This window comes from Ambystoma mexicanum, chromosome 4p (assembly GCF_040938575.1).
Source record: "Ambystoma mexicanum isolate Mex_15411 chromosome 4p, UKY_AmexF1_1, whole genome shotgun sequence".
NCBI lineage: Eukaryota > Metazoa > Chordata > Amphibia > Caudata > Ambystomatidae > Ambystoma > Ambystoma mexicanum.
In genome coordinates this window covers 214,899,316-214,925,174 of record NC_090927.1, presented here as the reverse complement: position 1 = coordinate 214,925,174, position 25,859 = coordinate 214,899,316, and the positions used below count along the sequence as shown (strand labels likewise).

General features: G+C 46.8%; 1 protein-coding gene across 1 annotated transcript in view; it reads left to right on the top strand.

Annotated features, from left to right (window-relative positions):
- LOC138453150 (L-threonine 3-dehydrogenase, mitochondrial-like) overlaps nt 1-16,050 on the top strand; it is a 43,803-nt gene extending 27,753 nt beyond the window's left edge. The window contains exons 7-9 of the mRNA XM_069605729.1: nt 7,644-7,734; nt 8,896-9,165; nt 12,681-16,050. Of these exons, the coding sequence (XP_069461830.1) occupies nt 7,644-7,734; nt 8,896-9,165; nt 12,681-12,820 (501 nt within the window). The 3' untranslated portion in view covers nt 12,821-16,050. The remainder of the gene's footprint in view (nt 1-7,643; nt 7,735-8,895; nt 9,166-12,680) is intronic.
- The last annotated feature ends 9,809 nt before the right edge of the window (nt 16,051-25,859 follow it).

Sequence of the window (25,859 nt, the reverse complement as noted above, 5' to 3'; positions counted from 1 at the left end):
AACCCCAAAAATTTCGTATGACCACGCTACAAGAGGTAATCCCCCTCCTAAAAAAGGGGATTACATGGCAACCTTGGATATGAAAGATGCTTATTTTCATATTTCCATGTTCCCAGCGCACAGAAAGTATTTGCGCTTCAAGGTGGACAGTCGACACTACCAATTCAAGGTACTGCCCTTCGGGATAGCTTCAGGACCAAGGGTATTCACCAAGGTACTGGCGGTGGTGGCTGCACACCTACGCAGGGAGGCAATCCCAGTGTACCCTTATCTGGACGACTGGCTCATGACGGGGGAAACCCCAGGAATTTGCAGGACAAACATTCAAAGGACTATCGACCTCCTTCACGAGTTAGGCTTCTCAATCAACGAGAAAAAGTCAAGCCTGGTGCCAAGCACCTCAAAACAATTCCTAGGAGCAATCCTAGATACCCAAGAGGGGTTGACCTTTCCTTCAGAAGAAAGAATTCGAAATATACTACTGCAAATTCTGCATTATCAGTCTGGTCAACAAATAACGGTACGCAAAGCAATGCGTCTACTGGGCATGATGGCGTCATGTATTTACCTGGTCCCCCACGCGCGCCTGCGCATGCGTCCCATGCAGGAAAGGTTGGCGAAAAAGTGGTCTCAGGCAAGTGGTCAGTGGGACGATCTAGTGGTCGTTTCACCAACACTGGTACAAAGCCTTCACTGGTGGACAAGAGAGAATCTCGCACAGGGGAAACCCTTTTACGATCCCGAGGTACAGGCAATAGTCACTACAGATGCATGCCTGACGGGGTGGGGAGCTCACCATCTCCACCACACAGCTCAGGGTCTCTGGTCTCACTCGGTGGCCAAGAACCACATCAACCAGCTAGAGCTTCTGGCAGTATTCAGAGCGCTTCAGGCGTTCGAGCCCCACCTACTAAACCTGTCAGTGCAAATCTGGATGGACAGCACAACAGCCATGTTCTACCTGAACAAGCAAGGAGGGACTCGCTCGCCAAATCTCTCCAGAAAATCTGGATATGGGCACTCAGACGGAACATCTTCCTGTCATCACAACATGTTCCAGGGGAGCTCAATTCCCTAGCAGATGCTCTGAGCAGAGACTCCCTCCCAGAGGAACACGAATGGGTTCTACACAGAGGTCGTAGAAGATATCTTCTCTCAGTGGGGTTTCCCCACTATAGACTTATTCGCCACAAGCGAAAACAGACAATGCCCAGGATTTGCATCCAGGTTCCCCCAACCAGACTCCCAGGGGAACGCCCTGTTGATGAACTGGTCAGGGATGTTTGCGTACGCTTTTCCACCAACTCCTCATCAGGAAAGTGGTGAACAAGATGAACAGAGAGTCGATGATGCTCGTCCTAGTTGCTCCCATGTGGGCAAGACAACCGTGGTTCCCACACCTACGCAGGATGGCGGTGTGCGAGCCCATCAAACTTCCAGCCTGGTACAACCTACTGTCCCAGCACCAAGGTCAAACAGTGCACCAACAACCCAACTCAATTAACCTGGCAGCATGGCTCCTGAGGTCATAGAGTTAGGACATCTCAATTTGCCACAGAGGTGTATGGACATCCTAAAGGAATCTAGGAAACCAAACACAAGGCACTGTTACTTTGACAAGTGGAAGAGGTTCGTTATCTGGTGCCAGAGTAGATCAATCAACCCGGTTGATTGCACTCCTTCCACTATTGTTACATACATGCTCCACCTGCTGGATGCAGGATTGGTTTTTAACTCACTGAAACTACACCTGGCAGCCCTGTCGGCTTACACCACTTCCCATAGCAAGGTTTCGTGGTGGAAAGTACCAGTAGTTAAAGCCTTCATGGAAGGAGTAAAGAGACTTCACCCTCCTATTTCAAACCCACCACCAGGGTGAGACCTTAATGTGGTGCTAGCCAAGCTCATGGGCCCCCCTTTTGAACCCATGCATAAAAAGCAGTCTCAAACACCTGACTTATAAAACGGCCTTCTTAGTAGCTATTACTTCTATAAGAAGGGTCAGTGAAATTCAGGCTCTGTCAGTGCAGGATCCCTTCTTTACTGTCCATAAAGACAAAACTGGTTTCACGCACACACCCTAGGTTCTCACCTAAATTTATATCTAAATTCCATGTAAACCAGTCCATCGAGCTTCCGGCTTTCTTCCAGGACTCGCAAAGCTCGGCTGAGGTGAAACTACACACCCTAGATGTGCGTAGGGCGGTCCTCTACTATGTAAATAAGACCAGACAGCTAAGAAAAACAGATCAACTGTTTGTCTCCGTAGCTACAGGCAGAGAGGGGGATCGAGTCTCTAAAGGTGCCATCTCGAAGTGGATTATTAACTGTATCCAGCTGTGTTACTCACTCTCTGAAAGAACTCTGCCTTTCACGCCAAGAGCCCACTCTACTAGAGGCATTGGGGCCACTCTGGCTTTCATTGCAAATGTACCCCTTGACACCATTTACAAAGCAGCTACTTGGAGCTCTATTCACACTTTTACTCAGCATTCCTGCATTGACACCCATTCCAAGGCAGATACACAAGTGGGACAAGCGGTTCTAAGACACTTATTAGCTCATGAGCCTTCTCGCATCCTTCTTCAGGTACTGCTCGCTAATCTATGCACAGCATGTGATCTAAGCAGATCCCACAAGCCTCAGAAGGGATACATTACTCACCATAATCGTATTTCTGATGCTTGTATCTGCTTAGATTCACATGCGACCCACCCTTCCTCCCCTCTGAGAGAAGGCGCATGATTGCTTGTAGTCTTACCTTTCTGTCTATCTGCTTGGATTATCTGTACTCGCGCTACACCTCATGCTACCTCATGTCAGAAAAAATACAATCTGAGGATCCTAGACGCGTGAGGGATCTTGGGTACAGTGGACGTCGCACTAGGGATAGTATTACTGGCACGCCCTGTGTCGACGCCCATTTTCGAGTTTCGAAAAACAAACTGTAATACTCCGTAGCCTCCACTAGATGTCAGCCTATGCACAGCATGTGAATCTAAGCAGATACAAACATCAGAAATACGATTACGGTGAGTAATGTATCCCATATATATATATAATGATCCAAGCCATGAATGCCCTCTTTTCATTTAGAGCTTTTTTTTGCACGCGTGGGAGGGCGTGGCGGGGGTCTCCGTTGTAACTGGTGGCCCCTTTCCCGCACAGGAAAGAAGGCATTGGTTTCTGGTCTTGTGTGGGCCGCTTGATTTGGATATTATTCGCGAGTAGTCCGCTCGCATAAGACTAGCAGGCACGTCATTCGCCTGGATCCAGGCCTCTTGCACGCTGACGGAGTCCCTTGTGGGCAGGGGCGCCGAGTACAGGGGGGCTCCGGGTCCCGACCCCCCCCGGCAAAATCAAGTCGGGGCTGAGCCCCCCGGGCCGGAGAGAAGTGATGCAGCATCGATGGCCCTTTCCATCGATACTGCATCACTTCTCTCCGGCCGGGTATAATCGCGAAAATGTGCGATTAAGCCCTCCCCTCTAGGACTCATATTGATGTATGGTCCTGGAGGGGCGGGCTTAGGCGCAGCGGTATTCAAACTGTGGGGCGCGCCCCTCTGGTGGGCCGCAGCCTAATGCCCGGGGGGGGGGGCGCACCCACAGTTTGAAAAAATAAAAATAAAAAAGAGGATAAATGACCAAAGAGTCGGGCTGTTGCTTCATTAACAAGCAGCAAGCAGCAGCCCGACATGCTTAGTGAGACAGGGGCCGGGCCTTTGAGAGGTGAAGACAAAAGAAAAAGCGCACACCTTCTTTTGCCTTGATGATGATCATCACGGCAAAATAATGTGTGTGCTTTTTTTTGCCTTCATGAATAGGCTCCTAATGGAGCCTGAGGCCCCACAAAGGCCCTGCCTCTGTCGCACGATGGGTGGTGGCAGCAGGGTCGGATTGGCCCCGGGCCGAAATCGTCCCTAGGGAGTAAGGGCCGGTTTGAGGCCATGCTTGGGACTGTTTGGAAAAAAAAATTCGGAAACATTCATTTTTTTTCAAATTTATTTTTTCATTTTTTATTCTTCAAAAACCTTTCATCCTTCTTGGATCGATAGAAGTACCAACACAGGTTGGGTGATATTGTATGCATATTTTTTCTATAAAAAAGAGCTTATGGGTAAGTGCTATATAATACCATATTATCATGTGGCCTTGGACGTCTGCTTGGAGTCACAGTATTTTGACAATATGGATCTATACACACAGATATTAATGATACGTATGGTGATCCATTCTTGTATGAAATGTATATCACCTTAGTGAAATCATAACCATATTTTGCGTAGTGTAGTTTACTTGGGAACAATGCTATTTGATGCCACTTCCTATTTTGTCAAGGGGTGAAAGGTTGTGTTTAATCGCTTCCTGGGATGTCACTTTGGTGTGGAGTCAAATGACATCACTTGCGGTGATATCATCAGAGGTCAAGTGTCGTGAGGCGAGGGGTGGGCCACTTTTTTTTGGGTGACCGGGCCTATTTCTTGTCCCAGTCCGACCCTGGGTGGCAGCAGTGGTGTGGAACTGCCCAAGTGTCACAGAAGTGCTAGAACATATTTGGGCACAGGCACCTACTGTTTTACAAATTAAGCGCTTGGTATACACATGCAGTTGCAATTAAATGTTCATTAAAAAAGTATGCCCTCAAGAGGATGGTATCACAGAGAAACGGGGACCCCAAAGCCAGTTCAACTACCCACTCCCAGATGTGCTACTGAACAGGTAGATGTAAGTCGAGAGCCAACCAACCTTTCTCCTCTGTGCTACTGTACCATACAAATTAGGGGAAATCGCTCTCCTGCAGCCTCTCTCCCAGTCATCGATTCTTGATGATTTACTGGTGCAGTCATAAAGATTCTTTGGGGGTTCATTTTGTTTACAAAAGTAGTGCATTGCTAAAACCCCCCTGGCTGCCAGTTCATTGTCCTTGGAGCGTCCCAGGCTCCCTACCCCCTGAGACCCTGCAACCTTGGGTGCTGTTTTATAACAAATGAAAGGCGCAGACAGAACAATAACTGTGTGAGTCAACTGAGAGATGAATGCACTCATGCTCCATTCAGAGAGAGGCTTTGAAAATGTAGCTCTGACAAATCAGAGAATCAGGGGGGGCAAAGAAGCACTGCACATCTCCGCTCCCTCTTCATGGGTTTACGGTTGCCACATGAAAGGTTGCCAGCAGGTACCCTGCCATCCTGTCCCAACTCCATGCCTCGTGTGCTATTCCCTGGTCAACTAAACCTTGTGAACTCCTAGGCCGCATAAGACCCACAGAAGTCTTTTTACCGCCCGTCCAGAACGTTTCTTGCACTAGTGCTATTAACGCGTGCAGCTCCAAGATATAATAACAACCAGTGTTTGTGGGTAAAGGGCTGGCATAAAGTCTCTATTTCAGAGCCAGAGTCAAGTGATAAGGTGCTTGTGGCAGTATGGAGTTCCAGGCCTCTGCTTGGACGCCAGGTTCTGCAACCTTTAGCTCTGCAAATGTGTTGGACTACAATGCTCATCAGCCCCAGCCAGCATAGTCAATGGTGATGGATCATAGGGGTCGTAGTCCAAAACATCTGGAGAGCCACATGTTTTAGACCCCTGGCTTTAAGGAACAGGAAGTAAAATAATCCATGAAAGTAAAAGGAGTATGACGTTCCTGGATCTACATGGGTAGACTAAAAGTAGACTAGAAGAACAGCCTGGGGCATCAAGTTTATGTAGGATGGAATGGTGGGGGTCTGAGTCACCTGAGGAGATGGGTATTTTACAGGTCTGAAACTGGTAATCCACTTTACAATAAAAGACAACATGGAGAGAGGTTATGTCTCTGTGTGGCCTGTAAATCTGCCGAGATACCACTGTACTACCATTACTGCCACTTGGTCTGGCGGTATTACTGCCGGATTACAAGTGGTGGTAGGCAGTGTTAGTCCCCATTAATAGGAGTCCATAGGACTCCATGGTGGATTTCAGCGGTATTACCCCCATAATCCCAAAATTCTCTGTCATTTTATGCAAAGCTGCATTTTATTTTTATAAGGTTATTTTACTCACTGAATGCTGATCAAGTGTTTTAAATCTGGACTTTATTAACTGGGTGCTTGTAATTGCAGCACAAGCGCTCTTTACAATCTAAACTAGAGGTGTGTTTACAATGTTGATTGTTACAAAATACATCGCTTAGTGTGCTGCTTTGGGTCAGGTGGCCCCCTTTAAGCTGTACACAATGATACATTGTCTGGTTGACAGTATGTGATTTGTGTATTTTATAAAAGAAACTAAGACCACTAGAACTCACCACCCCAGAAACTCCCAATCCCACCTTTGGGGGCATTCCTGTGGACATGGGAACACAGAGGAAAGAATGAATAAAAAAAGTATTTGCCTTCAAGAGGAAGCTAGACCTTTGCAAAAGAACAGTTGGAGCTGGGCAAGCCACCTAGCAACATTAAGGTCCAGCTTTGATGAATACTTCCCTGAAGTAAATGCTGGCATTAATGACTGGGTGATGCAGACTTTTCTGGCAGAGGAGATGGTGCATCATCCATTTGATGCCCAGGAAGAGCTGATTGAGGTTCCGTCAGCCACTACTCTGCAATCTGAATTTAGGAACATTGCAGTGGGTGAATTTTGACTGAAGGTAATCCTGGAGTATCCCACATTGACATGGTCTGCTATACAGTCACTCTTACCCTTTGGGTCTTACTACTTGTGCGAAATAGGCTTTTCAGCACTGCCTTTTTTACTGACTCCTTCATTTTTTGAATAAGGGGTGTTTCAAATTAATTTTGAAAACCCGGAAAGTGGGAGTTTTTAAAACGTGGAGACAACGATGGCTACAACATTTAGACGCAAGTGCTTCCCTCAGTCCCAAACATCACCTGGGTGCAGGGTGAGCCTGAGTGAGCCTGGGTAACTGCTTTTTAACATTGTACAGTACTTTTACCAGAATTTGTGGTAAACTACAATGTTAAAAGCAGTTAACACTCTTCTCCCCTTTCCCCCCACCCCAAGTCTGAAACCACACTTGATTGCATTATACATCAGCCAGGATTGCATTATACTTCAGCAGCACATCTGATGTGTCCACTGAAAGGTTTAAGATTAAGCTACATCCCTAACTCTATCTGGTTACCCAGAGGTAACATTCACTTGCGGCTGGCCAATCTACAGCAGCACTATTGTAAGTTTGAATTGTTGTTTTACTTAACTATGGCACCACACATGTCTTGCTTGGTAGTTTTTAATCGGGAAACGTCTTTACTTCTTGTTTCCCTTGAATTGGGAACTTTTTTTTTGGCGGTGGTACTCCACCTTGCAGCTGTACCTTCTGTTTAGCATTTCATTCTCCCATCCTAGTTGTGTTGCTGAACGATTATAGAGTGGTGGAGTAGGGGCAATGATGTCTTACTGGAACGCAACCATTTCTGCTCAACAAGGAAGAAAATTGACAGTTTGGAATTGTGCGATTACGTGTTTCATTTCCCTTCTGTTGCCTTTAAACTGGCCCCTGATCCTGTGCATGTTACTTGGCCGGGATTCATAGGTTGGTTTTCACAGCCTGTACACACATCAGGCTGTCTGGCTACAGCGGCTTATTGGTTGGCTTGACATTACCTTACCTTGACTTTACCATTGCGTCTTCTCTCTCTCTCTAGTACTACCACTACAGGTATGGCTTGGACTTTCGGTGTCTGCGATACCCTGGAATCATCTCTGCGGACTCGCAGGCTGGCGGGGGAACCACAGGTGAGGACGTGTTGTGTGGCGAGGCCCTCGATTGTTAGTTCAAGGCATTTCTCTACTTCACTAGCCCATAGGGGACACAACGTGTCTGTGAATTTACTGAAGAGGGACAGTTACTTTTGCAACAGATCCAACCTGCTTGTAAGTGATGTAGTAATTGCAACTGTTAACCAGTTATATACCCAGTTTATCAACCGTGAACCCTGCGCCGCAAGATCAGCAGTCATCCACTACATCTACCTTTGGCTGGCTGACCAGCGCTGCAAACCCTCAATCATGGATTCCGTCGAGATTGGAGGGGGAGGGGAAGTGTGGGGTGGCACAAAAGTAAATGATCTCACAAAGGCATGGTATTCAGCATTCCAGATGTTTGGGACTATGATTCCATGAATCCCTTGTCGTTAAGTATCCTGGTAAGGGCTGATTGGAGTGAACCCCCCCCCCCCCCCCCCCCATTAGCCCATACATCACGTGAGCCAACGTTTGCAGACACCGGGGACAGAGGGTGCTGTGGGAGTTGTAGTGCTGAGTTTGAGGAGGATAATCCTGTGATATTGCTGCAGCCGGGCACACGGATGGCCATTTCCTCTGTGCACTGCTTTATTTGTGGGTACAGCAATGCAGGAGGAGTCGAGTAGGTAAATGTGGTCAGTGCCATGCAACATTCACATTTCTTTTTATTTGTATCTGAGAAATGTGTGTGATAGACGTTTGTTTAACCCCCCCCCCCCCCCCCATCGCTCCCTCTTTACTTGCATTTTGGGAAATGCTGTTTTCTCTTGGTACCTCTGAGGGTGGATTTGAAAACTGGGCGGCCAAGCGATGTGAATTTAAAATGCTTTTGTTTGTGAAGGGGTACATTTGAATGTTTAAACAGGGCAACATCTGCACTTTGGTGGCGTAAAAAAGTAGGCTGCAATCCCGGTTTGAGGGTAGAGGGTGGTGTCTCCCTTGTGTTAGGAGAGGCATTGGAAGGCATGATGCTGGACCATTAGATCTGTGTTTAGGAGCACACCTATATAGATGACGGGTGATAATATCTGACAGCTAATGGGGTTTAGTATTTTAATGTGTGTTTGTGTCTCTAGTGTATGTTTTAGTGTTGCTACCTGTGATTTATTTACTGGAAATGAACTAACAATGTTTTTTCTCTCCACAATCCAGACTATGTAGTGCAGATTTTCCATGACGCAATAAAAACGGGGAAGTTTGAGTGTAACCTGCAGCCGGACACTCGTCTCCCCATGATGTACATTGACGACTGCTTGAGGGCCACTCTGGAGATCCTGGAGGCGCCAGCAGAAGCTCTGAGCATGAGGACTTATAACATCAATGCAATGAGCTTTACCCCTGAAGAGCTGGCCAAAGAGATCCAGAAACACCTGCCTGAATTCCAGATATCGTACAGTGTGGATTCCATGAGGCAAGGCATTGGTGAGTTTTAGTTGCAGTCTCAGCTGTTGTCCCAATCTCCAAGAGCACCCTAGGGGTGCAGGAGGATATTAGGCGAATATAGGGCATGGAACAGACACTGAAGAGGATGGGTGCCTCCTGGGTCACTCGATTATGCGTTGAAAATTTGTCTTTACATTTCCTCTGTGCACTGCAACAAAGTGCTCTCATTTGAACCTCTTAAAGGAGTAATGTCCATTTGCGTGTGCCGTGGGAAAATGACCACTGGCTATCCCGGTGGATTGGTGAACTATTTATTGGTAGAAAGCGAGCAACAAGACAAACACAAGCCAAATGCAGTACAAGAATCTGATGCAAGTGAGAACAACCACTCCATGTGAAGTGGAATTAAAAACCAGAGGTTGGCTTGAGGGAAATTCCCCCCCCACCCCATCCCTGCGCCATATCCCCAAGAATTGGAGGACTCCAGGAATAACTGCTTTTCAGGGATAGGAACACGGATTTCTACATATGCCAATGCACTCTTCACAGGATTTTATTCCATGATGGCATTGCAACCAAAAGTTACATTCCTGGACCTTAGATGGAATGTGATTGGGTGAACAGCATGGACACATTTACATCCTATGGGGGACAGATGATCTAATTGGCCTGGCCATATTGGGTAGCTCTGCCTGGCGCCACCCAGTGTGGACCATCTCAAATTGGGAAAATTACCAGCACGTGAGCACTATGATGGGTAGAGAGAGTGGCTTCAATGTGCTGTCTGTTTCCCACTAAAGTTACCACATCTCTGGTCCTGAGCAAGAACATTCCTACATCTTCAGTTTAATGGGAACAACAGTTCCTGCCTTGGATGAATGGGCCTTGTTCACCAGGTTCAGATCATGTGTGTGGGGACCGTATAATTGGGTTTCTCTGCTTGCATGTAGAGTTTTCAGCTCCCAGCCCTTGCAGGTGTTCTATAGTTTCTGTTGACTCAGAAACACTTCTCCCAGCGCCCATGGCAATGTTCTGAACAGCGACTGCACTGCCAGCTCTGTGTTTCTCAGGGAAATAAGTGTCTGAGGCCTCTCCCTGTGCTTTGAGCCTTACCAATGTCTTCGTCATTTCAAGCGGGGGGGGGTGGGTAGATTTGAGGTTTAGGCCCCATCAATACCTGCACAGTTGGTACACATGCATTTCCATGTAAGGTTGAGGGCCAAACAGGGCAAGGAATCGTATGATATCTCATATCATGCTGTGTTACCATTGGTATGGTCTCCTGAAGCGCAGGTGAGAAAGAAAGAAAGAAAGAAAGAAAGAAAGAAAGAAAGAAAGAAAGAAAGAAAGAAAGAAAGAAAGAAAGAAAGAAAGAAAGAAAGAAAGAAAGAAAGAAAGAAAGAAAGAAAGAAAGAAAGAAAGAAAGAAAGAAAGAAAGAAAGAAAGAAAGAAAGAAAGAAAGAAAGAAAGAAAGAAAGAAAGAAAGAAAGAAAGAAAGAAAGAAAGAAAGAAAGAAAGAAAGAAAGAAAGAAAGAAAGAAAGAAAGAAAGAAAGAAAGAAAGAAAGAAAGAAAGAAAGAAAGAAAGAAAGAAAGAAAGAAAGAAAGAAAGAAAGAAAGAAAGAAAGGTGGGTTAGTGAGGAAAGAGTGATCGGGCCAGAACCAGGAGAAACTGGCATCTGCATTGGTTTGCTGGTGAGTTGATTTGTCTGCACTAGCTTTTTGGATCCATAGGGAAAGGTCCACGGTCTGTGTTTTGTTGTGTATGCACGTGTTTGTTATGTAGGGTGTGTTTCGTCTGTAGTTTGGCTGGTAGTAGTGATTGTGCGCACTAGTTGTTGTATCCTATGGGTAAGGTTCCGTGTCTGGGATTGCTTGTTGTATGCAACAGTTTTATGTTGGTTGTATGTTTGTGTGTAGTCTAGCTAGCCCATAGGGTGTGTGTATAGTATTTGGGGGGTATGCTGGGAAGCGGCAGGAGCGTCAGTGCATTGGCAACTCTCAACATTCAGCTGCAACAAAATGGTACCCTCCAGTTCTTCCAAGTGCAAGCCACCCTCACAACCTCAACACAGTAGCCACTCCTACAAATTCCTCCAAGTGCGATACATTAGCTATTCCCACAAGCACCTCTGTGTGCAGCAGGCACAAAGTGCACTACTGAGTGCAGGGAGATGACTGACACATGGCTAATTGTCCCAGGTGCAATAAATCTCCCACCCCAAGAATTTATCTAAATACAACACACTGCCCAGAGGTGCAATTCCCTGCCTGCCTCAGGAATCCTCTGAGAGTAACAATGGCTACCTAAGGAGCACGACAGGGTTTAACACAGTGGCTTTCTAAAGTGCCCACAGAGTAATGGACAATCAAAGTGGCAGGATTTGAATGGAGCACAGAAATGGCTGTATGCCCTGCCCTTATCTCATTTGTAGGGTGTTCGGTCAGGCATTCATGGGCGTACCGGGGCAAATGTGGGCTGTCATGTTCCTGTAGCCCAGGCAAGGCTTCCCTGGGGAGGTCTGAAGTGGTGATTCCGGTCACGTTATCTGAGTCCCGGTCCTATGGCTGAGTAGTGAAGATGGGCAGGGGGTGTGGGGGTTTATCAGCAGGGACTGGGTGGATGCAGGGCCCTGGAGGGAAAAGGCAGTGCAAATGCCAACCAACAACAGTACAAGACTGATTCCACCATGCAATGTTGTCTTATGGCGCAAGTGAGATTCCATCATGCAACGTTGTCGTCTACCCCAAGACACATGCATTTCAATGGCAGGGGAGGTCCAGACTGGGCAAGGAATCCTACTGAAACTATCTTCTAAGCATGGAGCAACGCTGCATTCGCACAGGGTCATCCGGAAGGACCGCATGAGCGCATACATTTAGTGGAGCTGAATATAAATGTCAAGAGGCTTGCACACGGGCAGCACACGCATGACATCCATCATAACGTATTTCTTCAGTAGTGACAGTAAAGTACTTGAGCAGCGTAATGGACTTCAGAGCAGGCGGTGCATGCTTGATAATAGAGATGCTTACAAGCCATAATCATGTTAAGGGCTATCAGTAAACTCTGACCAGTAGACGCACCCAGAGGTCCTAATAGACCCTCAATCCAAGACCCAAATGTCCAGGAAACCTTCTAACTGGTGGGGAAGAGGCTTACAGGGGGGCAATGTGGGAAATAGAATTGTACACTGAGCAATTTCATATACATAATATCCTTTTTTTTTGTTGCCAATGAATCTATGGATAAACGGGGCTTTTATTAGTAATGTTTCATATTTCTAACATGCCTGGCACTTTAGGACCAGTCTTAGTCTTTCTTGGCTTATGAAAGGCTCTTTCACTGGCTCTACGATCAGCTCCACTTGCTCTTAGAAAGGTTTAGAGGTTCCACCTGTGGGCCACCTTAATACTTGTCATTGCATTTGCTCTTTAAACTGTGCAATTAAATGCTTGGCAAAAGCGCTGTGAGAAGAGAATAATAGAAAAGCTGTTTCTGCCATTGCAATCCTCGCCTGCACCCCTTGCTGACACTTTCCTGTGCTTCTCCTAGCCGACAGCTGGCCCATGAAGTTCGATGACAGCAATGCCCACAAAGACTGGGGCTGGAAACATGAGTACGACCTCCCGGAACTTGTCACGACCATCCTTAACCAGTTCAGCGCCGACTCCAGGATAGCCCAAGTCAACTGAAGCAGACCCCCAGAAGCCAGCTCAGAGGGAAGAGCGCCAGGAGGAGACGGAATTCAATGTACTTGCCCCCAAAAAGTTATGAATTCGCTAATTTGTAAATATGTATGTGTATATATATATGTACTCCGAAAGTTTGCTAAGTGCTGTGCTTCATTTGGTGGTGTCGGTAGGACACTGTAAAAAAAAAGTGCTTCACAGTGAAAACCTGCAGGTGGTTTAATGTGAGAGGCTGGGGATGGGGGTTTCACCCACTGCCTACCTACTGGCTGCCATGCAGAGAATGGAGTCGGTTTCCTGGAGTGACTCATCTTCAGGAAGATGGCATCCATGCACGTTTTTAATCCGTACACTCTTGTGGACTATTTTTTTTTTGATGGCGTCATGAGTCCATAATAAGTCTTCCACGCCCGGTCCCAAATGTGGTGGTGTAAATACGTGATAACATTGCCTGCCCGATGTCATCGCCCCATAGTGATTTTGTTTCTGCCTCATACTAGTTGGAAATGACGATGGAGACCTGAGATGGCCTCCTTGGGTGCATGGAGTGACCAAGCCTTGTTGAGGCCCAGCACAAAGCTCATGTGACCTCAACACTGTCTGTGCAGTAAACCGGCCTCACATTAAACACAATGTGTCCTTAGAGACTGGAATGCATGCTTGTCTGGCCCGGGGATGGAATCGCTGACGCTGTGCGTGTCTTTTGCTTCACCCAGCATCATGTGATCTGGCTCCCAGAGCTGTGCAGTGGAAGAGAGGAAAGCAATCGTGTGTTCTGTTACAAAACAATAGGGATTCCTTTTAATTTTCAATCCATTGATTAATTTTAGAGTTAGAAGCACAATTCTGAAACAATTAAAATGTATAAAACATGAATAGTTATTTATATACTTGAATAATGTGTTGATCTACTGATAATAATGCAGTTGTGCACATCTTTTTCGGCTCTGTTAAATTGTGCTCTGGTGCTGCTATTTATTGAGCCCGCTGTATGTTAGAAAACCTACTCTGCATGATTGCGGGTACTCTTGCATATCCTGGGCAGCGAGGGATGCTTGAAAGCTTCAACCTGCATTAACTGTAGAAATCATGAAACGGAGGGGAAGGGTGAAAGAGAGGGGGAGGGGAAGGATGCACGGATTATAGTTACGCTGACCTCAGAGACGGCTCCATTGGGTTACGAAAGCGTCCCAAGGAGAGGACCCATCCAGAATTTAAAGAATTTCAGCTCTGCCTGTGTCTAGGGATGGGTGAAATAGCGGAAGTAATGGTGGCTTTGGGCAAAATCCAACCACTCCGCCGTTTTTAAATGAGAAGGGGAGATGGATCATGTTGGCCTTTTTTCCTTTTTCTGGTGCTCTGGGTGCACTGATCATTTTGACACATTGGAGTTTGGTGGCATGTAACATTGGGACCTCCGAATAGGTTGGAAGCAAAAAAAAAAAAAGTGGCGCAAATTTAGTTTACACAAAGTCATGAAATTGGCGGGAATTTCACAGCTCCAAAGTGGGATAGCCGGCCAATACGATCCCGTCTCTACCTGTGACACGAGATTAGCGGAAGGACAATTAAATGTCAAGAGGTCCAGAGCAGGCCTGTTGGTGGCCAAGAGGTTGTAGTCTGTGTGTGTGTGTGTGTGTGTATATATATATATATATATATGTATGTATGTATGTTTTATCTCTCGAATCAGAGTGTCTGCCTCTGGGTCAACAACTTCATACATAAGTAGCTGAAAATTATTTATTGATCTGTTTTTAAAGAAATTCAGCCAAAGGATTCGCTTTGTGGGTGAAATTATAACTTGAATGATATACTTGAAACATATGATTCCTTCGGTGGCTTTAAGATTTGTTGACCATTGCAAAGCTTTCAGCTTCTTCATTGTCAGCGGTGGTATGCAATATTTTTTTTTCCCTTCTTTTAATATAACTACTATGTGAGAAACTGTTCATAAAAGTTTACTTTTTGTATTTGTTCTCAATGTTCCTCAACCCTCTGGCCGCACATATGTGGAAACTTGTTGAAAGACGAGAAAGTGTAGAGTTGCAGTGTCCTATGTTGCTGACCTCATCTACCCAACTCACTCTCCCCCTCTTTGGTGCCAAGCATCCCTTCCCCAGTACCACAGCCTTTTTTTGACATTGAGTTTAGGTTAAGTGACTGGCGAGTAATTATGAACCATGCAGCAGGGTTTCTGAAGATCTTAAGTTGCCAGGGCCAAAAGTACAATGCAACATTGTCTGCCAAGATTACCTGGGATGGTGTGTACCGTAACATTGGGAAGGAATTGTGTCTGCTTTGCCTGCTGTTTGAGTCCAAACATAAATACGTGTGCTAAAAATGAAAAGGGCTACAATACAGCCCTCTTTTAAACCTTCAGAAAATACTACATTGCAAGCTTTTGTGTGCCCTTTGATTAACAGTGTGCTGTTAATCACACTTTTCCGGTGAAGAAAGCACTGCATTAGATGGTTAGCAGGACTCTTCATTAATATTTTGAAAGTAGAGTGCTGGTAAAGGGCTTTATCTGGCCTTTTTGCTTTGACGTCTGACCCAATAACAAAAGTGCTATTATCTAGCCCTTTATTATCCAGCATTCCAGAAATTCCATATAGCAAATTTTCACAGCTGCATTCTGTGCCATTCTCCAGTGGGGACTACTGCCCAATTCTTCTCAATGTTATTTGAGAAGAAGGTAGATTTTCATCCGTACCATAAATTGGTAGTTTCTGCCAAAATGGTGTGCTACAGACATAATAAAAAGCCGATGAGCAACCTGTACAACCGACGTAGAGTTTAATTTGCCCCCACACCACACCCCCCGGCTGCAGGTTGAGCTGTCCAGTTAACAGCCCACCCTCTGTGTGTAAATTCCTTCATCTATGGTGTTGAATGAGAACATTTAATGGACTACTGTATCAAGGTTTTGACCAGGCCTCAGTCTTAAATTCTGGTTAACCAAGCTAAACTCTGAGCCAAACTTTACCCTGGTGGTACATTTGGCAAGGCATTCTTAAAGAATTATGATGGAACTGTCTCAACTATGCCAAGCTAACTAGCTTTTGTGGGAAACTGAGCTTTTTGAGTAAAATTGCTGCTGGATTTTAATGGTTGATTTCCCCGATTTGTCTTATTGTCCTATGCCTACGTGTTTTTGTATTTTATTTGGTATATTTGTATGACCACTGCTGCCTGACATTTTTATTTCAATAAATACATTACCAACGTTTCGTGCATATCTTAAGGTGTTTGGAAAGAAATGGATAGTGGCCAGCAGACTTTGAAGAAAGAAAAACATTATTAAGTTGATCCCCTGTTAGCTTTTCCAAGCCCATAATCCTGGAAGACACACCTCGCTCGCTCTTGACTGTCCTTTGAACTCTCAGCCTGGCACAATGTTACCCACTCGCCTCAACAGACCTGCCACCCATGACTCAATCCCTGACCTCTTTGCTGCTGTTGTGAGTAGTCGGAACATGAGTTTGTCGTTTTTTCTGGGCTACTCTTCAGGGTTTTGTTTTTGGCTTCTAATGCACATTGTAGAAGAACATGCCTTTCATCTCTAAAGCAATGCCCACCAATCGGCTTTGAAAACCTTTTCCAACACAAGCAAATATTTAAGGGAAGATAGCATATGGCTTGGGCTAATTGACGTCATTGGTGTAACCTGCAACGATCTTCTTTGATACGTCCTAAATGCTGGACCCGTACAAGGATTCATGCCGCCTTAAGTCAAGTACTGCCTGGCACCCTCATGCCCTTTCACAGTGGGCCCAGGTTCGTTGCTTTAATGGATCTTCCCCCCAACACCGTTCTCTGTCCCTGATGGTGGCACCCTAGGGAGTTGCCTAATAGAAGAACGGGCTCTGCACAAATGTCGTCCTGCTAGATGTCCTTTTGCCGGGATTTAGGTTGATCTCAAGATGAAACCTTTTCCAGAAAAGGAAGCTTGATACTGTAGATTGGAAGTTGGGCAACTCCACCAACAGCAAGCCCTCCAAGGCAAGTGCACTTATAGCCTTGACAAACCGATAACATTTTAAGGATAAGAAAAATTGCATTGTCTTTGCTCCGACAAGTTGACTGCCCTCTCGGAGACCTCCCTTCTCTAGTGTCCATGAGGGCCATTCAGCATGCAACCCTTCCCTGGGCGACCTCTTGGAGCACAGCCCTCAAAGGGCCCCGGTGTGGGAGATTTCACTCTGTATCATGCAAGATGTGCCAATTGAAATTAATATTGGTGGGAGCCGATACCCTCCTGTTGTGTGATCACTGTGTGCGGTGAAATCTTCCGGGATTTGTACCTTCCTGTAAGCTCAACATCTGGCTGCAAGCACACCAAGGTAAGCTCGAGGTTTATACATGCTATAGGTACATGTTATGCCTGAAAGCCCAAATGGGATTTTATGATCCATTTGAAAAAATGAGTATGTGGAGTTTGTCAAGTGTTCTTAAGAACCAACGTGGTGAGTACATTTCTGCTGGTATTGTTCCGATGTTCGTGTTGGAGCACACTCCTGTTGGGGTAGGGCACTGCCTCCATGCTTGGATGTCCCATTCGGAAGGTGAGGTGCTCCGATGACCTTTGCCCTCGTCAGTCACATGATCGAGCACACTGAAATAGTCACTAATGATATCGGAGCTTGTCATATGACAGTGCTTAATTTGTAAAAAAACAAGTGCCAGGGCCCAAATATTTTCTTGCACTCCTGTGACACTGCAGATGGGTAGTTCCCCGCCCCCCCCCACCACCACCGCCCATAGCTGCTCCCCACAGTGTCGACATATTTGCGGTCACACTACAGCTCACAGCTGCTCATTGTGGTTGATGGATGCACTGACTATCACACCTTCATAATTAAAGTGAGTCTTAAACGATAAGTGCCTGTGCTCAAAAATAAGTGGCTGGGCCCTGGCAAATACCCCGACAAATTAAGCACTGCATATGCAGGGGGAGAATATGTTGGGAGGAATGTGAATGTGAAGCTACGAATGAGAGACGAGTGCTTGCATTTGCAACCTGGGCCACTAGCCTTTCCGTCGCCCCCCCCCCCCCCCCCCTTCCCATACACCGCTTCAACGCACACGTTCCACCCCCATCTTTCTATACCCGCATACGCTGCACCTGCTGCACCACACTTGGTCACCAGTGACGGAAGCAGGTTTTGGTGCCAGATAGGGCAACTGCCTCCTCGTTAGGCTTTGGTTAATTTAATTTCTCCCATGCTGTGGGGTGGCGAGAAGGGGGGAGGTAGGGTGGGTGAAGGTGGAGAAGGGCTGCATTGCACCCACCCCCACAGCTTACTCTCCCTGCTCGTGTGGCCATCCTCGTACATCACAACTCTTCTCAGGCCTAATAAGCCCAACCGCCCCGCCCCTCCGTGATGACAGCTCTTCTCACTCCTATCCCTAGCTCTGCCGAGCAATAACATGTGTGCATGCGCTTTGAGGTCTGCTCCTCTGGGGCTTGATGGGTAAACTGAGAATGGAGGGCTGTAGTGGAGACAGGCCAAGACATGAAAGGCAAGAGGACTTAACCCCTTTGCTTCATTCTTCCCTGAGTCAAATTGCTCCATCCTTTTATCAAGAGGTGCGGTGTTAGGAGCGCATGCGTGCCCGTTCATAATCCAGAAAAACAGGCGGGTGGAGCGCATGCGTGCCCGTCATTATCCAGAACAAGAGCAGGCAGGTGGAGCGCATGCGTGCCCATTCATAATCCAGAACAAGAGCAGGCGGCAGCGGAGGCACATCCAATCATTTCAAAGAAATTCTGGCTTTCAGAATATGGAATTGTTTGATCTTTTATTTTATATGTCTCTCCCCAATTTTGCCGTTCGGGACTTTTCACCACTTTTTACTAGGGACTTTTTATGTGGGGGGCTTGAGGGGGGCCTGTCCCATTTCCCTTGTTGTATTACCACACCACCCCTTCCATTAACCCTAGTCACTTTCTTCCCTATTTTATATGCTCCTTCTGCCCCATATCAGTTGCCGTAAAATTCTCCATGGCCAAGTCTGTTGAGAATCAGACTACCTCTTATATAGTGCTAACATGCTGCATCCCACTTAATTCCTAGCGCTTTGAGACGCTGCCGTGTTTTTGCGAAGCCTAGGGAAGGAAATACGTTTAGAAAACACACTCGTCAAAAAGCTGCCTACAGAAGAGGTGCATTAAGCTAGACGCATTGCCGCCATAATGGTCTTCGAGTGCAGGGGCATGTCCAGAATGGTGCATTGGGCCCAAGGTGAACCAGCCTGTGATCTGGGCTGTAAAGGAGATATGGGGGAAGGGGGGGCGGGTGCAGATAAGAGAAACAGTAGAGTAATGGAAAGGTACAAGTGTTAAATGTTAAAGGTATTTGTACCGCGCACCGTCACCAACGGAATTGGTCCCCAGGCGCTCTGGCGGATCTGTAAATGATAAGGTGGGGTGGGATGGGTTAGTAAGGTGAAGAGGGAGTAGGATAGTGAGAGGAGTGGTCTGTTGGCAGCTTCAGCTTGGTATACACCAGATGCTGAGCTTTAGTGCGGGTATTGGATCGGTGTCAGTCCGAGTGTGCTGTTGCTCTGGCTTATGTGTTATTGCAATGTTGTGAAGTGCGTCCGGCTTGTTGAGCGAGAGATGGTTGTGTGAGTTTTTTGAGTGAGATAAGTATGCAGTGTTTGAGCTTATATTGGTTAGTGGGTTATCTGATCTTTAGCATGCTAACATTCACAGTTCTACCCAAGTGTGGACATGCTAATATTCACAATTCTATTGTTAATTACTCCAATCAAGCGTTCCCACTAAGTCAGTGCCTTGTCTGGGATTGCTCAAGGGAAGCCCCTATTTATATATTTGTATGTCCAGTTTGTGTACTCTGGATGACAACCCTTATATAACACCCCTCTCTTAGAATCCCCCTGAGCCAAGAAGTAAGTTTGTTTTGCAAATTTAAAAGGTTTATTTGAGAATCAAACAATATATATATCGCACTTTTATAATAAATTAATAATTGATATCACACTTAGACATATGACAGTGAGTGATCAACACTGGATGATGTGATACTAGCACACTGGGTAATTACTTAGGAGTAGTATAGAGGATAAGGTAGCTGAGAATGCTTTATATGGTACAAGGAAATGCAAGGTGGAAAAGAAGCAACACAGGAATAAACTTGATATGATTTCAGCAAAACATAATATAATCACTTTTCCCCTTTTGGCAATTCACCCCCCCCCCCCCTCTATGCAATGTAAGGAGGTGGAAGTAACACACACAGTCTTCAGGAATACAATCACAGTACAATCCCAATGCAGTTTCCCCCTAGCAAGCTTAGATCAACAGGGATGATTTTAAACACAGGCAAAGTACTTTAAAGGTGGTATGCAAAGAAGTGAAAAATATGCTAAAAATTATTTTAATTCCCTCTAGAGGTTCAGGGTGAGTGATAGCTACTTTGTATTAGTTCAGGATGACTTTAGCAAAGTTCTATGAATGATTGTCAGGTTGCAAACGAATTTCAGCAAAGGAAAGCAAGGAGCTGCTATTTTGACACGTGAAGACACGAGGGTGAACCCCCCTCCCAAAAGTGAAATATGTTGAATATTGCGGGCCGCACCAAAACAGCTGAAAAAAATCTGTCTTTTTTTGGTGTGCAGCATGCAATATTCCACATTTTCACATAGAACTGATGACACGTGGGCAGGACAAGGCTAGTTATCCATTTTCATGGATAATAAAGAGTTGGAAGGTGACACTGATGGGTGCTTGTGCTGCTCCAGGCACACCGAAATAACATTGGTGCAGCTCCACGACTCTAATAACCATCAACATTACCACAGTAGGTGTGGGCTGACAACAAGAGGACAATCGCCAGCCAGCAGCACCAATACTTGGGCAATGCCAGGCAAAAGGCCACGACTTAAGAGGAGTGTCTGTTTTACTGCAGTGTTTGAAAGGCAAATATATCAGTTCAGGAATGATTTTTCCTGCATTTGTCAATTTCCATAGAAGGAAAGAGTGTTTGCTCTTTTTCCTGTGGGTGCCGTGGATAGATGGCCACCATGTCCCACCTGTGCACTCCAAGCAAAATGTTAACAATGATGATGTGTTGAAAGAAGCAGCCAAGCATTTGCCTTAAACTAGTATGTTATTTTTGACACTGCGGGTTGCAACTGCCGGTGGCGGCAATAGGGGGCCAGAAGTTACCCACCTTGATGTGTCCCAGGTGTCCTAGAAAATATTTGGGCCCTGGCACTTTTTTTATTACAAATTAAAAGCACTGGGGAAGAGATTAAGTTGGACGGGGGGGGGGGGAGGAGGAGGAGGAGGAGGAGGAGAGAGAGAGAGAGAGAGAGAGAGAGAGAGAGAGAAATATAGTCAAGGAAGAGGAGTTGCGAGAGATGAAGCTAGAAAAAGAGAAACTTTGGCAGAGGTGAAGAAAATTGAGTCATCATGAGAGCTATACAAAGGGCTGCTGGGAGAGAAATAAAAGGAAGAAAGTGGCTGAGGCACGAGAGAAAGTGAGGAATAAAGATAGCTGGGTCGAGTCCCGGGAGGATAGCTCAACAGCAACGTGCTCGCCTTGGAGACAAGATGACATGAAGCAACACATGTTCGATCCTGGGTCCGCGCTTAGAAACTTCTGGGTACTAAGCGCGTTATAAATATGCAACTAAGACATATTCCTGTAACAGCGTCTCGATGCCCCCGATCTGTGTAAGTGCTTTAAAAATGAAAATAAATAAAATACATTTTAAAAAAGAGTTCGAGGAAGGGAGGGAGAGATAGCGGGCCGTGAAAGAGAGGGTGGTTGAGGGGAGAAAGGATGATGGTAAGAGAAAGGAGTTGGGCGGGGGGGGGGTGGAGAGAGCATTTTCAAGGAGTGCAGCACGACTGTAAGGTTGTGAGAGACCTGAAGGGAGAGGGAAATAGGGGTAATCAAAGAGAGAAGCCGAGAGGGAGACAATAAAGATTTAAAGGCGACCGATAGTGAAAAATAGAAGGAAAGACACTATACATGCATGTAGGAGAGAAGACTGGACTCTCCAAGGGCCATATCTACATCTTATTCTTGAGGGTGACATTATCAACATGAGATTGAAAATGGGATGCAATTGTGCTGTTTGCACCATGGCATGCCTAGAATTGGGGGGACGAGATGGGTGTCATTTTGTATATGGATCTTTGACCCGCCTCAGGGGTTTCAGTGCAGATGTCATGGGGAGCTCGAAGTCACGGGGGCCTCGGGAGAGCATTTACTGTTCCTGGAAAGCATCAGCTGGAGAGCCGTGGAAATAACCTCACACACTGGTGCATGCCCCCCGCAGTGCACCGCCGGTGTGTCTCATCCGCCTCTTCTCTTGGAGGCTAGAGGGGAGTCTGTGTGCAATCTGTCCTCGTCGTTGCTGAAGGGCAGCCTGCTATCATGGTATTCACCTGTGACAGTGGAGGTCTCGGGAGGATAGCGCAGGGGCAACGCGCTCGTCTAGGAAGCAAGACGACGCAGAGCAACCCCGAGTCCCCGGTTAGAAACCTCTGGGTGTTAGGCGCATTATAAATAACCCATTACAATCACACTGGCAGCGGATGCACCTGGGGAATGAGGCTTGAGCACCCACCCAGATCACAGAGGCCAAAAACATTGCAGGTTGAGCTTTTTTTGGGGCAAGATGGTATAGAATACGACATGCCCCCGTTAAGTCGTAGAGGTCGATTTAATGTGAGCAGTCAAAATGTTCAATTCATTGATAACCTGGCTCGCTTGCCTCACATAGTAAACTACACAACATTTAGCTTAGACCAGTAACTTCACTCCTACTTCCTCCCTCTTGCAAACCTCCCACATTGGCAGTGCAACTTTGCTTACTGCACCTGAAACGTGTTCAAGGATCCTGCTTCATTCTACTCACCCGCCCAATAACCCCTCATGCCGCAGGCTCGCCTCTCCACCAGAGCAGAAGCACCCAAGTCCCCCTTAACACTACAGCAACTAAAAGCCCTCAACAATAAAAGCATCTTGCTACCACTTGCTGCAATTCTGCCCTCCCCCCAACTCACATGCTCCTGAACCTCCACCAGACTAACCCCCAACCCCCTCCTGCCGGGCACCCAAATCAGGCTGACACCGGCAACAGAAAAACCATTTACAATTCATAACCCGGGGCCTAACTGGTGATGGGAGGGGCCACTTCTGAAACTGGGTTGGGGGCAAACGTGGATGCTGCGCCCCTCTGTTCTACCCCAAGGGTTGTCTGGCGTGGGACCCAAGTATCAAATGGTAGCGCTCCAGCATTGCACAGAGGCGCAAGCGCACACACAATTACTCATTCACTCATTGAAATATCCCATTCCCCACAGACGCGCTCATTAACATGTGCATCCAGCCGCCCCCCGTATATTATACTCATTCCCACACACACGGACTCATTCACACATGCATTACATACACACTCCTTGCACACATGCATAGCTACACAGTGAGCTATCACGCAACACACTTTAACACAGTAAGTTTCAGAAAAGGCTTTCCTCGCCTCTCTGCCTAACAAAAAGCAAGTGTACACATCAGGCCCTTCCCCTGGTACGTGAAAGAACATATAAGGTTGCTATATGTTTGCTCGCCTCCGTGGGGGAAGGGCTGGTGGGCATACTGGCTTTTTGTTAGGCAGAGTGTGCCCTGGTACCCACAAAGCTGGCAGCCCCGGAGGAAAGAGTCGCAGGTGCGCAGCCTGTGTGTGGGCAGGCAGGAAAGAAGGGTGTGACGAGTGCAAGGGAAGTGGCCACAATATGACACTTCCCTTGACACTAACACCCGCCAGCTGTGGGAAAGGGGGGGAGGGCGTACAATGGTGCAGAGGAAAAAGGAGGGCAGACTCGGGGGCCACCCAGAGATGGTTAGGGCGGGACTCCGGCCCAAACACATACGTGCCAACTGCAGGCAGACAAAGGAAATGCCGCCAACTGCACAGGAGTCCCCTCTGGTCCATTCAGCGCCTTCTGAGGTGTGAGAGGCATATACTCTTGGGGCATGTTTGAAGTTATAAGGAGCCATCGGAGTTAGGGCGAGGCGGGGAGGGTGGCGTGGGGGGGGAGGGGGTTGGTCTCCACACACCCCTCATTATGACACTTCCAGGCTAATTGAGGGAAACCTTTTCTGAAACTCGCAGCTTTAAAGTTTTGCTCCGTTTGTGTGGATGTTTCTTCAGGAACCCAGTAACGCTTTAAAGCCTCAGAATTCAGGAAAGGCTTCTCTGATTACCAAAAGCTAGGTGCGGAAGCCCCATCCCACATTTCGGGGGGCATTGGAGTCTGAAGCCCGGTCAGGTCAATGGTGTTGCGCGGCTGATCGACTCGTCTCCAGCACCTTGCTACAGGGTGGGTGTGTGGTCCAAGCTCCAGAGCCAAAAGTTAGGGTTCCAGAGCCCCAACTACAACTCATTTGCCTCCTGCAGGCTGAATCCCTCTGCGAAGGAGACTGCAGATTGCTCCTCTGGAACACTGTTTGGGTGCCATGATACAAACACACCTCGTGTCTCTTAAGTGGGAACGGTTGGCGGAATGTCACATGATCACTGCTAACCTGTCTGTTTCCCCTTCTAGACACACCTACATAACCATCACAAAACAGTCCGTGTAACTCCTACCCCAACTTCCTCTGTCTTGAAACCCCCACTCATTTGCCTTCCCTCTTCCCTAATGGACCCGCCATTCCAACAAATTCCATCAGGAATCCTGTGCTCCTATCACTTAACCCTCCCCAATCACTGTACCCTCAAACTAGCCTGCCTGTCGGAACAGAACCGAGCAAATTGCTCGTTAAGGTTTTTTCTTTTGGTTGCAGTCGTGTTAGAAGACAACTTCTAACCGAAATGCATGTGCACGAGACACACAGAAAAACCATTACGAGCAGTGTTCTTTCTGCCCCACCCCTTTTAGTTTTTCCACAAAATCTTCCAATGTGCTTCTTATCTGTGGGGGGGCTGGGGGGGGGGGGGTTGTGTACTACTCATTGCCAAGCAGTCAGAGTTGCACCCTTACATGTCTGTACATTGCGATGGCCTCATATTTTATTTCCGGGTGTACCATCCACCCCACGCCTCTAAATCTTACAGAATGTCCTCATTTTCCCAATGTGCTTCTGACTCGCTTTGTCCGCCGCCACCCCACTCACCATCACCTCATACGCTGTACCCTCCGAAACAGTAGATTAGTCAATTACAATTTAGTACCTGGTCAGTCATCCCGAAAGATCAGCACACCACTCTTAAACATTTTAATCAATACTGCGCTCCGTCCCCTGACCAGATCATCTTCTCACACATATACCGAGATCAGTGCGGACTCCCTATGCTGTCATTTCAATGTTACTAACATGGGGTGGAAGAGTATATCTGATCCTGCCTCTTTCATCCCTACCCAGCCACCTAACCACCAAATCCCAATGGCTGCAACGCAATGGTGTCCCTTATACCCTCCTACCTCCGTGCTATCCTGACTATTTCAACAAATTGCCACAAATCCATGCTTACAGTATGCCGCTCCCATCAGAAATATAATCTAAAGAAAAGATACCCCTGTCCTTTCTTCCCCACCCCACTTAAACCCCTTAATAGAGCCCTTATGTAGAGTTTATATTTATGGCCTACACCAGCCCACCTTCTTCTCTTGCATGACCAACCCTCTCCCCTCAGACGCATCCCCAGTCAGCATAGAGTATGCTAAAACCACTGCTGACGTCCCCTAGAAGCCCTAAACCTTTGCTCAGTATTACTAGGATGCGGCCAGCTGACACATCACCCACTCTATATACCTAACAACTGTCCAGGGCTAGTTCCCCTTACCATCACTATTCCTCCACTGGGCACAATCTTCCGGCACCCAATTTTCCAAGAAGAACCCACGCTCCTGCCATTTATTGTCCCCTTTCGACTACTGATCTCCTTCCCACTCACTTTGACTTCCCACCATAGAATTCTCCCAATCCCATTATGCCCTACCACCTCAAAAACCCTAATGCTCCCAAACAATAGCCATTTAAAGAAAGTGATCGAG